Here is a 16,644-nt window from a genome sequence, read left to right as displayed (position 1 = left end):
GCGATTGTTTGCAATGAACTGTAATCAGTAAGGAGTATCCCAACAGCTGTCTACAGCTCTTTGGCTGCAGGCACAGAGGTGTTATGCCAGCTAAAATTCCAGACAATTGTTTTATCATCTCATTGGCATTCCATTGGGTTTCCTTCGTGATATTTTGTTCTAGAAGAAGAACTAAAAAGGATCGCACTATTGTCATGTGTCAAAATAGTGTTACTTGATCTTCAAAAAAATATAAAAAGTCGATGCCTGTGTTCTGTTTGAACTTTTAAAAGGATGTTCAGTCGAAAAAAATCTCTGAGCAGGAAAGCCCAGTTCTGATGAAAGGTCATGGACATTAAAGAGTTACCCTGGAACTACCACTTGGCAACACTCACTCTCTCAGAACAGATCATTTGACAATCAAAACCTCAGAGCTGGTCATTGGCTGACACCCATTCTCTTGGAACAAGTCATTAGCTGACAGTCATAATCTTGGACAAAAACAAGAAATGCTGGATTCACTCAGCAGGTCTGGCAGCATCTGTGGAAAGAGAAGCAGAGTTAACGTTTCGGGTCAGTGACCCTTCTTCGGAACAGATGCTGCCAGACCTGCTGAGTGAATCCAGCATTTCTTGTTTTTGTTTCAGATTTCCAGCATCCGCAGTATTTTGCTTTTATTTTAGTCATAATCTTGGACCTGGCTATTGGCTGACACTCACACTGTAGAAGCTGATCATTGGTCAACATTCACACTTTAGGAGCTGGTCATTGGCCTGTAGCATTAACCCTTTGTTGTGTGCAATCTTTGCAGAAAGAAAAAAGAAAGGCTTGCATTTATATAGCGCCTTTCATGGCCACTGGATGTCCCAAAGCGCTTTACAGCCAATTTTTGAAGTGTTGATACATAGGAAACATTATTAAGCAGTCATTGTCTTTTCTCTCTCTGGGAAGAATCTCTGGGAATATTCCTCTCATGGAAACCCTGGAAAGAACAGCAAAGTTATGGTGAACAAGCTGGAGAAGCCCTTTGAAAATTCCCTTCCAATGTGCCCCTATGTTGGAAAACTTTGGATAAGCACCTGAAGGGAATAAATTTGCAAGGCTATGGGGAAACGGCATGGGAATGGGACTAGTTAACTTGTTCTGTAGAAAGCTGGCATGGACTCAACAGGCTGAATGGCCTGTTTCTGTGTTCTATCAATTCTATGATTGAATGTTCCCCTTTTTCTTATTCTTTTCACATCAAAAATCACTGAAAGTAACCAAAACTTTCTGGGATAAAAGCAAAATACTGCAGATGCTGGAAATCTGAAATAAAAACAGAAAGTGCTAGTAATAATCAGCGGGTCAGGCAGCATCAGAGTTCACGTTTCAAGTTGGAAATGACTCTTCAGAACGTCAGAGGTGGAGGAATAAATATGCAAATATTTATAAATAATAAACTCGGGGGATTTCAACTACCCTGATATTAATTGACCAGAAGAGGTAGGTAAATGAGACAGGCGAATGGAGTTCCTACAATGTGTGCATGGCTCCTTTCTAAACCAGTATGAAAGAATCCCCACAAAGGAGGATCCACTACTGGATCTAGTAATGGAGAATGAACCAGAGCAGATAAGAGAAGAAAAAGTAGGGCAACATCAAGGTAATAGTGATCATAATATAATGATTTAGGATAATAATTGAAAAGGACATTAGCAGGACAAATACCAGGATAATAGAATGGAGCGAAAAGCCGATTTGAGGGGCTAAGAATTAAACTTAGGAAAATAAAGTGGATAATAATATTTGCGAACAATGATTGGAAACAGTTAAGATGGTATTCAACAGGGTCAGGAAAAATATATTCTGACAAAATAAAAGAACAAGCTAAAAACTAATGAGACATTATGGATGAATAAAGACATAAATAAAATATGGGTGAGGAAAGGGACATACATTAAGTACATAGACAACAGGGGAGAGAATGACAAGGGAAAATACAAAGAGATTAGGAGAGAAGTCATAAAGAAAGGAAGTCAAAGAGAAACTATGAAATTAAATTATCAAGGAACATTCTACAGGCATGTAAATAAAAAAAAAACAAAAGTCAGGATGGTAATAGGGCTACTATGGGACAGTCAGGGTTAAATTACAGGCAGAAATAAAGTAATTGCAGGAATATTAAATAATTATTTTGCTTCAGTACTTACCAGGGAAACAGATCAGGTGGACATGTCTTTGGAAGATGAGATTTAGAAATGATATAACTGCATTTAAAATAGAAAAATATTAAATAAACGAATCAAACTCCTTGAGGATAAAAATCCTGGTCTGGAAAGATTATGTTAGAAGAATCTAGAGAAGAGATAGCAGAGGCAACTGTTCCTTATATTCCATAATTCATTAGGATAAGGTGTAGTGCCAAAGAACTAGCAATTAACTAACATGATATCTATATTTAAGAAGAATGGTAGAATGTGTCTAGGGAATTATAGACCAGTCAGCTTAACATCGGTGGAAGGAAAAAAGATAATGGAATCCCTACTAAAGGAGGCAATTGAAAAACATCTCGAAACCAAAATATAATAATGATCAGTCAGCATGGATTTCAAAAGGGAAAGTCTTGATGGAACAACTTCATCGAATTCTTTGAAGATGTAACAAAGAAAGTAGAGAAAGGTAATGTAGTAGATGTAATTTATCTAGATTTCTGAAAGGCCTTCGATAAGTTGCCGCAAACTAATGAGTAAGGTAGAGTCAGGGGAAAAGGAGCAGAATGAGAGGAGCTGACTGGCTGAAAGGCTGAAAGCAGAGAGTAGGGATAGAGGGTAGCTATTCAGACTGGAAGAAGGTCAGAAATAGTATTCGGACTAGTTGTTCACAATTTATCTTAACGATTTAGACTTCAGAATCAAAAACACAATTTCTTGATTTGAGGATGACACCAAATTTGGGGGATAGTCAATTCTGAGGAAGACTGCAACAAAGTACAAGAATACATTAATAAACTTGCAGAATGGACATATAATTAACAAACAAATTTCAACATTGATCAGTGTGAGGTAATACATTTTGGTAAGAAAAATAAGGTTACATAGTATGTGAAATTTAAGAATCTAAATGTGTTAGAGGAGAACAGGGATCTGGCTGTACAAATGCACAAATCACGAAAGGGATAGAATAGAAAACAAGAGAAGTTATGCTAAACTTGTATTGAACCTTATTTATACCACACTTGGGGTATTCTGTACAATCTAATTGTCATATTATGAAAAGGGAGGCTGAAGGGTGACTTGATAGAGGTCTTTAAAATTATGAAAGGTTTTGGTAGAGTAGACACAGTGAGAATATTTCCTCTTGTAGGGAAGAGCAAAACTAGAGGCCACCAAGATTAGATAGTCACCATGAAATTTGATAGGGAATTCAGAAGAAACTTCTTTACCCAGAGAGTGGTGTGAATGTGAAACTCACTACCACAAGGAATGGTTGAGGTGAATAGTATAGATACATTGAAGGGCGAAGAGAAGTATTCTGCTGGTAGATGAAGAAAGATCAGAGGAGGCTCAAGTGGAGCATAGACCCTGGCATGGACTGGTTGGGCTGAATGGCCTGTTTCTTTCTTTGTAATGTTTTTCTTCTATGTATATTCTATGTAATTCTCCATAAATGTAATTCTATGTAATTCTCCGGGTGGCACAGTGGCGCACTGGTTAGCACTGCAGACTCACAGCTCCAGCGACCCGGGTTCAGTTCTGGGTACTGCCTGTGCGGAGTTTGTAAGTTCTCCCTGTGTCTGCGTGGGTTTCTGCCGGGTGCTCTGATTTCCTCCCACAGCCAAAGACTTGCAGGTTGATAGGTAAATTGGCCATTGTAAATTGCCCCTAGTGTAAGTAGGTGGTAGGAGAATGGTGGGGATGTGGTAGAGAATATGGGGTTAATGTAGGATTAGTATAAATGGGTGGTTGTTGGTCGGCACAGACTCAGTGGGCTGGAGGGCCTGTTTCAGTGCTTGTATCTCTAAATAAATAAATAAATCTCCTCTGAGCCTTCTCTGATTCCCAGCACCTTGCTTCTCGTACCTATAGTTTCCCATCCTACACCATCCTGGTCATCATCTACACTGTATGCTCTCTAGGAAAGAAGGGAGAGAAAGAATGTGCATTTATATAGCACCTTTCACACCCTCAGGATGTCCCAGAGCACTTTAGTCAATGAAATACTCTTGATGTGCAGTCAACATCCTTTCCATTGAAAACATGGAAACCAATATGCACACAGTAATATCCCACAAACAGCAATAACAGCAACACCAGTTAGTCTGTTTTTTTTGATGATGTCGCTTGAGAAATTAATATTGGCCGAGAAACAGCTCCTACCTTTCTTCAAATAGTGCTACAGGACCTTTTACTCCCACCTGGCTAGACAGACAAGGTCTCTGTTTAATGTCTTGGGTCCAAAAGACGGCAGGGGTTATATTGGTTAACCTCCAAACCCCGAAAACGTATGTGGGATTGCTGTATGTGATTAACCTGTGTACAGAAGAGACAGCACTGGCCATCATGGAAGGGGCATTGATGAGCCTGGTGGTGCTGGAAGGATCGATGATGAGAGTTTCTGCATCCCGAATCCATTTTCTCTCCTCCCACTTCTTCCTCATCCCTCAAACTGTGGATGGTGTAAACACACCCTTCTGACTTTCTCCTCTCTCCTCACCACAACCAACCCTTGTCCCGTGTGCATTTCAATACTCAAGAACTGGAACATTCAGAAGAGGGAGAGGAAGAAGGCAGTGAAGATGAAGAGACACTGTCACTTGATCTTACACTCAGAGCCACCAGCTAAGATACCGTCACTGCGTGTATTTTAGAGGCTAGGATACAGGAGGGATTGGTGATGAGACACTGGGCGTAAGTACACAGGACCCAGGGTGGGGGAAGGGATGGTGCAGGTGCCAGCTCACTGGAGGGCAAGGCCACACACTAGTTCTGCTGCAGAGGAATCAGATGAGGACTTTGATGGGCCAGGCTACAGAAGAAGGCTGTCTGGGTGTATCGACAAATGTTTGATGGAGGAAAACCTATCGAAAGTCTAAGCTCAATGTCAAGGAGCATGGAGGAATCCAGCAGCAACTTGGCACAGGACTGTTTGCAAAGCTTGGACCTTATCTACTCCAACATGGAAGGGGTGGTGACTTCCATCAGTATCTCTGTGGAACACACCACAATGCTGCGTCCCATGACCAACATCACAGCTTTTACTGCAGCACAAACAGCTTAAATCAAAGATAGTGCTGCAGTGAAAGCTCGGACTGCTGCCATCAAGGCTGTGGATACCACTGTTCAAAGGGGCTTCAGGGTTGGGGTGTGGGGGGTGGTAGGGGTCACAGCAGTCCATCAATCTGTTCTCCAACAGATCAGGAGGATTGCTGAGGTATCACCCTGGGAAAGTGGCAGTCGTGCTGTGGAACACTAACCTGCTTTCTTTTCTAGGCCCAGAGCTGCTTGACTTTGCCCTCCAAGGCCTCCTGCATTCTCCTCAACTAAAGGCCACCAACCTTCCACCACCCAGCTGGAGCCAGTGGGAAAGCATCCCGCAGGAGCACGAGGAGAGGCAAAGGCGCGTGTGCGCAGACACTATGGGCTGGATTTTGTGCTGGAGGCGGGTCTCCCGGCACTGGGCCGAAAAGGCGAGGGAAAGCCTGTCTCTGTCTTTTCGTTCCCCCCGGAGTGATCCTCTATTTTTTATTCTTCCCCCATGTGGCGCATGCCCCCTCCACTGCTGGTAGGATTCTGGTGGTGGAGGGAAGAGGCCCTTAAGTGGCCATTAATAGGACCCATAAGTGCCTCAATTGGCCTCGGGGTGGGAAAACTGTCGTCGGCCTATCCCACCCCTGGGAAGATCGCTTGGCGATGGGCCCTCCGCCCCCGCCACCCATCGTAATACTCCGTGCCCCACCCCTGTCTCTGGCCCCGCCTTGGGGGCCCATAAAATCCTGGCCTAAGGGACTGCACAAGGTGATTGGTTTAAAAGTGTATGCATTTTATATAGAGTGAATTTATAGAATTGAATGTGAATTTGGATTTTTTGATGGTTTTTAGTTTTGTGTTGACAAGAAGTGGACAAAATGTGATGGATAGTGATAGGAGAAAGTGTGGGACTGTTGGTGAATAGGGAGGTGTGGTTGATGTTACTGATGCCACTCATGAATAATCTGATTACGTAGAACCCAGGCAGAAAGGGATGTCAGTGTTGTCCCCTCCCGTTCTCTTCCTTTTCCTCCACGTCCTCTTGCACTTCCTCCCCCTCCTTGTGTTCCTGCATTCTGCTTTTTGCCCAACAGTTTGTGGCAAAGGGTGTTCCCTCATAATGGCGAGGCAGTGCAACATGCGGTATATTACTGCATTTCTTGATACTGGCTCAGCTGAGTCCTGCAGGTCTCCTCCAGTGCTGTCCAGGCTGTGGAAGTATTGTTTGAGGACACCGATGATGTGCTCCGTAATGTTTCTTGTGGCTGGATTGCTGTGCACGCATGTGTGGTTTCCTGACTGGAGCCATGAGTCATGAGCCATGCCATGAGGAGATAATCCTAGCCATCTATTAGCCAGCCTTTGACATGCTATGGTGATTCAAATGCAGATGGCACAGAGGACTGGCGTAGACTGAGAGAATTTAAACAAACTATATTCCATAATCACTGAGTCCATCCCTCTCCCTGGCAACTATCTGAGGCTGAGCCAGACTGTTCACAATCTCTGTGTTGTATTTGACCCCGAGATGATTATCCAACCATATATCTGCTCCATCACCAAGTCTGTCTACTTCTTACCCCCATAACAATGGCCGAGCCTGCTTCTGCAGCTCATCTGCTGCTGAAAATCTTGTCCATGACTACACTCGACTATTCCAATGCGCTCCTGGCCGGCCTCCCATTTTTAACCTGACGTGACCTTAGGATTATCGAAAACTCTGCTGCCTGTATCCTAACTCTCACCAAGTCTGTTCACCAATCACCCCTGTGCTCGCTGACCTCCATTGGCTCCCAGTCAAGCACGTCTTGATTTTAAAATCCTCATCCTTAGTTTAAAATCCCTCCATGGCCTCTCCTCTCTCTATCTCTGTAAACCCCTACAGCCCATAACCCTCTGAGATACCTGCACTCCTTTAATTCTGGCCTCTTGGGCATCCCCGATTATTGGTGGGCGTGTTTCAGTTGGCTGGACCTTAAGCTTTGAAATATCCTCCCTAAACCTCTCTGCCTCTCCACCTCGCTTTCCTACTTGAAGAGGTTCCTTAAAAGCTACCATTTTGACCAAGCGTTTGGTCATCTGACCAAATATCTCCTTATGTGGCTTGGTATTTGATAATAGGAACATAAGAACAGGAGTAGGCCATTCAGCCCATCGAGCCATCGAACCCATTCAATATGATCATGGCTGACATCCACTTCAATGCCTTTTCTCCACACTATCCGCATGTCCCCTATGTCATTTGTATTTAGAAATCTGTCAATCTCTGCTTTAAACATACTCAATGACTGAGCTTCCACAGCCCTCTGGGGAATTCTAAAGATCCATAACCCTCTAAGAATAGAAATTTCTCCTCATCTCTGTCCTAAGTGGCTTCCCCTTTATTTTGAAATGGTGTCCCCTGGTTCTAGATTCCCCAACCAGGGGAAACATCTTAGCTGCATCTACCCTGTCTATCCATTTAAGTATTTTGTAGGTTTCAATAGGATCACCTCTCATTCTTCGAAACTCTAGAGAATACAGGCCCAGTTTCCCCAGTCTCTCTTCATAGGACAGTCCCGCCATCCCGGGAACAAGTCTGGTGAACCTTCGTTGCCCTCCCTCTATGGCAATAACATCCTTCCTAAGGTAAGGGGACCAAAACTGCACACAGTACTCCAAGTGCAGTCTAAACAAGATTCTATACAATTGAAGCAAGACTTCATGACTCTTGTATTCAAATCCTTTTGTGATAAAGGCTAACATACCATTAGCCTTCTTAATTGCTTGTTGCACCTGCATGTTAGCTTTCAGTGACTTATTGACATGGACACTTTCTAATCTCTTACCATTTAAGAAATACTTTGCACATCTATTCCTCCTACCAAAGTGGGTAACCTCACATTTGTCTACATGATATTCCATCTGCCATGTTCTTGCCCACTCACTAAGTCTGTCCAAATCCCCTTGAAGCCGCTTTGCATCTTCCTCACAACACACATTCACAACATAGTTTTGTGTCATCTGTGAACTTGGAAATACTACATTTGGTCAGCACATCCAAATCATTTATATATATTGTGAACAGCTGGGGCCCAAGCACTGATCCCTGTGGTACCCCACTAGTCCCAGCTTGCCAACGCGAGAATGACCCATTTATTCCTACTATCTGCTTTCTGCCTGTTAACCAATCCTTAATCCATGCCAGTATATTACCTCCTATCCCATGTGCTTTAATTTTGCTAACCAACCTCCTGTGGGGACTTTATCAAAAACCTTCTGAAAATTCAAGTATACTACATCCACCAACTCCCCTTTATCAATTCTGTTAGTAATATCCTCAAAAAACTCCAACAGGTTCATCAAACATGATTTCCCATTCATAAATCCATGTTGACTTTGCCCAATCAGATCATTATTATCCAAGTGTTCATTTATCACATCCTTTAGAATAGATTCTAGAATTTTCCCAACGACTGATGTAAGGCTAACAGGTCTGTAATTCCCTGTTTTCTATCTCCATTCCTTCATAAATAATGGGGTGACATTTGCTACCTTCCAATCTGCAGGAACCACTCCAAAAGCTATAGAATTTTGGAAGATGATCACCAATGCATCCACTATCTCCATAGCTACCTCTTTCAACACTCTGGGATGTAGAATATCAGGTCCTGGGGACTAATCAACCTTCAGCCCCATTAATTTCTCCAATACAACCTTCTTACTAATACTAATTTCCTTCAATTCCTCATTCCCCCTAATCCCTTGGATCTCTAATTCTGGGAGATTTCTTGTATCTTCCTCAGTGAAGACAGACACAAAGTAATCATTTAGCTTCTCTGCCAGTTCTCTATTCCCCGTTATAAATTCTCAAGACTCTGCCTGTAATGGACCCACATTTGTCTTATCCAAACGTTTCCTTTTTACGTAACTAGAAGTTTTTGCAGTCCGTTTTTATATTTTTTGTTATCTTACATTCATATTCTATTATCCCTTTCTTTATCAGTTTCTTGGTTCTCCTTTGCTGTACTCTAAAATCTTCTCAATCCTCAGGTTTACTACTATTTCTTCAACTTTATAGGCCTTTTCTTTTAATCTTATACAATCCTTAACTTCCTTTGTTATCCATGGTTGACTGCCTTTACTTTTGGGAGTTTTATTCCTCCTGTGAAGCACCTTGGTCCGTTTTACTATGTTAAAGGCACCATATAAATACAGTCTTTTGCTGTTGTTAATCTAAACCTCAACTTTATTTACCTGCCTGAAAAACATTCCTCCCATGCCTGCCGAAAATATCACCGAACAAAATTTTTAATTAAACCGTGGGAACAAATTGCTTTTGTCTCTTTAGTTGGATTAAAACTGTTTATTTCTTTGTGACAAATACCTTAAATAAAAAATGATTGTAAAAGTTGTAAGACTGCTTCCACCTAGTGGCTATTGTGTACATTATTTCCTCCACTTTGGGATCTCAGGGGATGGTTTTCTGTGGGCGCTGCATTAAGTGGTGGAGATTGCCAGTAAGAAATTCCTTAGCATGTTCTTTTTGAACCTTTTGATGAGGCTACCTACCCGATCAGTTTTCTACGGTCAACTGGGCCAACATTCACCCCTCAAACAAGACCAAAAAGAAGTTTATATGGTCATAATCACGTTGCTGTTTGTGGGATCTTGCTCCGTATAAATTGGCATTTTCCTATATTACAACAGTAACTACAGGTCAGAAAATGTTTTTCATTGGCTGTAAAGCACTTTGGAAATCCAGACATTGTGAAAGGCGCTATTGAAATGCACATTCTGTTCTTTCCTTTCCACTGTTTAAAATCCGGGGATAGATTTTCCCCTGCCCCCCAATAACCCTGCTACCAATGTGGGCCAGGCATCATTAGTATCGGACCGGCGGGCTGCAGCTAGAAATTGAGTTTGACTAGGGCTCAGGCCACCCCAATATAAAGCCTTAGGGTTGGAAGGAGGGTGGACACCTGGGGATCAGAGCTGGATAGGCCCAACCTCTTGAACAGGGGTAAGCAGCAACACGCCTGCTCCTCCCAGCCTTATAAAAGTGCTTCGCCTAGCTCAGTCCAAAAATTTGCAGTGGACCCCAATCACAGGACCCCTGATTTTTTAGTAGTTTAATCAGCTGGAGGATCCTCTTCATGTGTCCACCAGAGGTGCCATCCAGTGGATCTCAGCAAAGTGGCAATGGTCACCTTGAGGATTGTCTGCGAATCTCCTGGAATTGACCATTGATCTCCAGGCGCTGCTGTTGGCATACTGGAAGGAAAGTCCTTCGATGGGCAGTTCAAACCTGCACATTTCAGTCACCCCGCACCATCCCAACTCCCTCCCTGGCATTTGGGATGCAGTCCGTCTTCATCCTCAACCATTTACTTACAGTGGTTGAGCGGGACCAGACAACAAGCAGATTCCTCATGCTAGGTTTGCTTTCTGAGAATTTCAGTGGAGAAACTCTGCTCATCTCATGTCTAATGAATCTGCACTGGTAAAGTGACAAAAACTGTCCATTTCAGTTCCACTCTTTCCCATTGAGAGTTTTTCTGTTGGCATAAAAAGTGAATTCCACTAAAGTTAAATAGCAACAATGTGACGGTAAACACTTTCATTACAGCAAAGAAACTAGGTATTTGTTCTAAGGTTTGCAGTCTCTACTTGCTCCGAAGCAGAGCTTTGTGAAAAACCATTAGTCCAGGCGACCTTTCGCTCATAACCCAGGACTTCCTGGGGAAATATAAGTATGTAAGTTTAAAAAAAAAAATGTTCTTGCATTATTCAACAGTTAGCAATGTACAGGGGCTGTTTTGGAGCATTTAGTGCACCATACTGTCTGCAGTTCCAATTTATTGCTTAAGTAATATTGGAGACTTCATTTCTAAAAGCCTCCTTGTTTCTTGCAAGGGAAATCAAAGGAAATGGTAACTTAGTGGTTATGTTACAGCACTAGTAATCCAGAGGCCTAGACTAATGCTCTTGAAACATGAGTTCAAATCCCAGCACAGCAGCTGGGGAATTTAAATTCAGTTATTAAATGGGAAATTAAAAGCCAATTTCCATAAGGGTGGCTCTGAAATAACTGGATGGTTGTAAAGAGCCATCTGGTTCACTAATGTCCTTTAGAGAAGGAAATCTGCTGTCCTTACCTAGTCTGTCCTACAGGTGACTCCAGACCCACAGCAATGTGGTTGACTCATAGCTGCCCTCTGACAATTGCCTGGCAAGCCACTCAGTGAAGGGCAATTAGGATGGGCAATAAATGCTGGTCTCTCTAGTGATGCCCGCATCCCATGAATTAATAAGAAATTGTTGGGGACCAGAGAGAGATTGGTTGTCCACTGCCCTGTGGTCTACTTTACTTAAACTTTGGAGAACCAGGATTTTCAAAAAGCCTCCGCCTACCTCTCCATCACTGGCTGTGCTCAAACAGCCCCAACATTCACATGTGCTGCTCTCAGACTGTCATCATGAGAACAACAGGAAGCATATAAAGAGAAACGGCAATCAAACTATTCCAATGCAAATTAAATACATTGATTATTTAATTAGACTAAATTTCCAAATTGCCACTTAACCTACTACCATGTAATGTTTATTGGAGCAGGCCATCTCTTTTCAAAAAAATTATTATTAATGATGTCTTCAGTTTAGAAGGGGGGGGGGGGGGGATTTTCTAGTCATTCTGATGCTGTCCTATTGGCTGGAACAAATCCAGATATTGTGAAGTAAAATATCAATACGCCAATGGACATTTGGCCTTGTCTCCTCAGCCTCCAGTTTTAGTCATTTGCTCTGATAAGCTATTGGTATTTACTGCTCCTTAAGAATTGGCAGTCAGCTGTGGATAGCACTTTCACTCTGAGTCAGAAGGTGATGGGTTTGCAGTCCCATGACCTGAGCCCATTGTCTAGGCTGATGTTCACAGTGCAGTACTGAGGGAGTGCTGCACTGTTGGAGGTGCCGTTAAACTGAGGTGAATGCTAAAGATTCCCATGGCATTATTTGAAGATCAAATGCCACATGATCAATCCTCCAGGAATACTTGAAACCAGAGTTGGCATCCCTGCGGTGGCCACAACAGGCTGGCGAGTTTTACACATTCTTTTCTGGTCACTTTTGTTCCATTTAAACTGGTCAGGAGGCCTGAAAAATCAGACATTTATGTTTGCAATATCAGGACTTCCAAAGACTGAACTCAATCTTCCCGTTTAGATGGAATATTTTTTATTCCTTCATGGGATGTGGGCATCGCTGGTAAGGCCGGTATTTATTGCCCATCCCTCATGGAGAAGTTGGTGGTGGCGAGCTGCTTTCCTGAATACAACTGTAACACTTGAAGAGAGCAGAGATGAGCCAACCACACTACTGTGGGTCTGCAGTCACATAAAGGTCAGATTGGGTAAGGTCAGCAGAATTCCTTCCTTAATGGACATTAGTAAGGTAAAATATCCTATGTAGATTTTCAAAGAACAGCACAAAATTCTCTTGTTTTCAGGAACAACATTCCTTCCTCAACCAATTACCTCCAAAGACAGATGAAAATTTTTTAGTAATGATATCCTGGGACACTTGGACAAGTACAGATTAATTAAGGAAAGCCAGCATGGATTTGTTAAAGACAAATCATGTTTAACTAATTTAATTGAGTTTTTTGATGACGCAACAGAGGGTTGATGAGGGTAATGCTGTTGATGTGGTGTACATGGACTTCCAAAAGGCATTTGGTAAAGTGCCACATAATAGACTTGTCAGCAAAATTGAATCCCATGGAATAAAAGGGACAGTGGCAGCTAGGGTACGAAGTTGACTGAGTGACAGGAAACAGAGAGTGTGGTGAACCAGTGGTGAACGGTTGTTTTTCGGACTGGAGGAAGGTGTACAGTGGGGTCCCTAAGTAGCAGTGAAGGGACGCCTGCTTTTCTCAATATATATTAATGACCTAGACTTGGGCGTACAGGGCACAGTTTCAAAATTTGCAGATGACTCAAACCTTGGAAGCATTGTGAACTGTGAAGAGGATAATGATAAACTTCAAGAGGACATAGACAGGCTGGTGGAATGGGTGGACACGTGGCAGATGAAATTTAGTACAGAGAAGTGTGAAGTGATGCACTTTGGTAGGAAGAATGAGGTGAGGCAATATAAACTAAAGGATACAATTCTAAAGTAGGTGCAGGAGCAGAGGGACTTGGGGATATATGTGGACAAATCACTGAGGTTTGCAGGGCAGATTGAGAAAATGGTTAAAAAGGCATAGAGTACAAAAGCAAGGATGTTATGGTGAACCTTCATAAAATAGTGGTTCAGCCTCAACTGGAGTATTGTGTCCAATTCTGGGCACCAGACTTTAGGAAGGATGTGAAGGCATTAGAGAGGGTTCAAAAAGGATTCATGAGAATGGTTTCAGGGATGAGGGACTTCAGTTATGTGGATAGATTGGAGAAGCTGGGTCTGTTCTCAGTGAAGGTTGAGAGGAGATTTGATAGAGGTGTTCAAAATCATGAGGGGTCTGGTCACAGTAGATAGAGAGAAACTGTTCCCATTGGCCAAAGATAGAGAACCAGAGGACACTAATTTAAGGTGAATGGCAAAAGAAACAATGGCAACATAAGGAAAAACATTTTTATACAGTGGGTGGTTAGGATCTGTTATGCACTGCCTGAGAGTGTGGTGGAGGCAGATTCAATCTTGGCTTTCAAAAGGGAATTGGACAGGCACCCGAAGAGAGAAAATTTGCAGGGCTAGAAGGAAAGGTCGGGGGAGTGGGACGAACTGGGTTGCTCTTGCAGAGATCTGGCATAGACACAATGGGCTGAATTGCCTCCTTCTGTGCTGTAACCATCCTATGATTGTTCATCTTCTTTATATTTATTTTTTTTTATTTAGAGATACAGCACTGAAACAGGCCCTTCGGCCCACCAAGTCTGTGCCGACCAACAACCACCCATTGATACTGATCCTACATTAACCCCATATTCTCTCCCACATCCCCACCATTCTCCTACCACCTACCTACATTAGGGGCAATTTACAATGACCAATTCATCTATCAACCTGCAAGTCTTTTGGCTTGTGGGAGGAAACCGGAGCACCCGGCGGAAACCCACGCAGACACAGGGAGAACTTGCAAACTCCGCACAGGCAGTACCCAGAACTGAACCCGGGTCACCGGAGCTGTGAGGCTGCGGTGCTAACCACTGCGCCACTGTGCCGCCCACATAGTGTATGGGATTTGGCTTTGCGCACATTGGCTGCCGTGTTTGCCCATAATGACGACTTATGTTTATGGAGCGTAGGGATCTTGGAAGTTTGTAGGACAGAAAGAGGTTATTGGGGTGGGGAGGGGGGGTGCAGTGACGCCATGAACTGATTTGTAAACAAGGATGAGGAATTTAAAAGGCTAGTGATTGCAAATGTAGGTCAGTGAGCACAGGGATGATGGGTGCGAGTTAGGATAGGGGCAGCAGGGTTTTGGAGTGGCTGAAGTTCAGGAAGAGTGAAGGGTAGAAGGCGGATCAGGAGAGCATTGGAATAGTTAAGTCTGGAGAGAACAAAGGGATGGGTGAAGATTCCAGCAGCTGATGAGCTGAAGCAGGATGGAGTTGGACGATGGAGAGAATGTGGAGTTTGATACTCAGCTCAAAATCAAACAGGATTCCCAGGTTGTGAACTGGCCTCAGAGAGTGCAACAATTCAAAATTTGACCTCAAACACTTTCTCTTTTCCTTTAATAAGGGGTAAATGTCCAAGCTGCTGGCACTGCTGTGGGAGCTGGTCCTGCACCTGCGCACTGGGCTCAGTGCGAGTTAATTCTCCACCAGCAGGTGGCGCTGCGAAAGGGGCACTGACGTCATTAGTTGATAGTTCCGCCCCTTTACCCGGAAGCGGAAGACGCGGCGAAGCCGGAGTGAAAGGTCACCGGGTTCACATGTGTGCCGAGGGGAAGATGGAGCCGGAGAGAAAGAAGAAGAAGAAGAGTCTGGAGCCGGACGGAGGAGAGGCCGAGGCTCAGGCCCAGCCGGCGCCCATGGCGGAGGCCCAGTTCCCACCCGGATTTAGTGTGTCGGAGATTAAAAACAAACAGCGGCGGCAGTTTATGTTCCAGCGGTGGAAGCGGGCCCGGCGTCAGGTTAGGCCGGGGGGAGAGGGGAGAGAGGGGAGCGGAGGGGAGGGGAGGGGAGGGGGGGGAGCGGAGGGGAGGGGGGGGAGCGGAGGGGAGGGGAGGGAGGGGGGGGAGGGGGGGGGAGCGGGGGGGGAGGGGAGAGAGAGAGGGGGGGCAGGGAGGGGACGGGGGAGAGAGAGAGAGGGGGGGCAGGGAGGGGACGGGGGGAGGAGAGAGAGAGAGAGAGGGGGCAGGGAGGGGACGGGGGAGAGAGAGAGAGAGGGGGGGCAGGGAGGGGACGGGGGGGAGAGAGAGAGAGAGGGGGCAGGGAGGGGACGGGGGGGAGAGAGAGAGAGGGGGCAGGGAGGGGACGGGGGGGAGAGAGAGAGAGGGGGCAGGGAGGGGACGGGGGGAGGAGAGAGAGAGAGAGAGGGGGCAGGGAGGGGACGGGGGAGAGAGAGAGAGAGGGGGGGCAGGGAGGGGACGGGGGGGAGAGAGAGAGAGAGGGGGCAGGGAGGGGACGGGGGGGAGAGAGAGAGAGGGGGGGCAGGGAGGGGACGGGGGGAGGAGAGAGAGAGAGAGAGGGGGCAGGGAGGGGACGGGGGAGAGAGAGAGAGAGGGGGCAGGGAGGGGACGGGGGGAGGAGAGAGAGAGAGAGAGGGGGCAGGGAGGGGACGGGGGAGAGAGAGAGAGAGGGGGGGCAGGGAGGGGACGGGGGGGAGAGAGAGAGAGAGGGGGCAGGGAGGGGACGGGGGGGAGAGAGAGAGAGGGGGGGCAGGGAGGGGACGGGGGGAGGAGAGAGAGAGGGGGGGGCAGGGAGGGGACGGGGGAGAGAGAGAGAGAGAGAGAGAGGGGGCAGGGAGGGGACGGGGGGAGGAGAGAGAGAGAGAGAGGGGGCAGGGAGGGGACGGGGGAGAGAGAGAGAGAGGGGGGGCAGGGAGGGGACGGGGGGAGGAGAGAGAGAGAGAGAGGGGGCAGGGAGGGGACGGGGGGAGGAGAGAGAGAGAGAGAGGGGGCAGGGAGGGGATGGGGGAGAGAGAGAGAGAGGGGGGGCAGGGAGGGGACGGGGGGGAGAGAGAGAGAGAGGGGGCAGGGAGGGGACGGGGGGGAGAGAGAGAGAGGGGGGGCAGGGAGGGGACGGGGGGAGGAGAGAGAGAGGGGGGGGCAGGGAGGGGACGGGGGAGAGAGAGAGAGAGAGAGAGAGGGGGCAGGGAGGGGACGGGGGGAGGAGAGAGAGAGGGGGGGGCAGGGAGGGGACGGGGGAGAGAGAGAGAGAGAGAGAGAGGGGGCAGGGAGGGGACGGGGGGAGGAGAGAGAGAGGGGGGGGCAGGGAGGGGACGGGGG

General features: G+C 45.8%; 1 protein-coding gene across 1 annotated transcript in view; it reads left to right on the top strand.

Moving 5' to 3' along the window:
- The first annotated feature begins 15,085 nt into the window (after window positions 1-15,085).
- rpf1 (ribosome production factor 1 homolog) overlaps window positions 15,086-16,644 on the top strand; it is a 32,532-nt gene continuing 30,973 nt past the window's right edge. The window contains exon 1 of the mRNA XM_068036616.1: window positions 15,086-15,327. Within this exon, the coding sequence (XP_067892717.1) occupies window positions 15,127-15,327 (201 nt within the window). The 5' untranslated portion in view covers window positions 15,086-15,126. The remainder of the gene's footprint in view (window positions 15,328-16,644) is intronic.

Source organism: Heterodontus francisci, chromosome 8 (genome assembly GCF_036365525.1).
Source record: "Heterodontus francisci isolate sHetFra1 chromosome 8, sHetFra1.hap1, whole genome shotgun sequence".
In the NCBI taxonomy this organism is placed as follows: Eukaryota; Metazoa; Chordata; class Chondrichthyes; order Heterodontiformes; family Heterodontidae; genus Heterodontus; species Heterodontus francisci.
The sequence above is the reverse complement of the archived record's forward strand: the minus strand, read 5'-3'. Positions and strand labels throughout refer to the sequence as shown.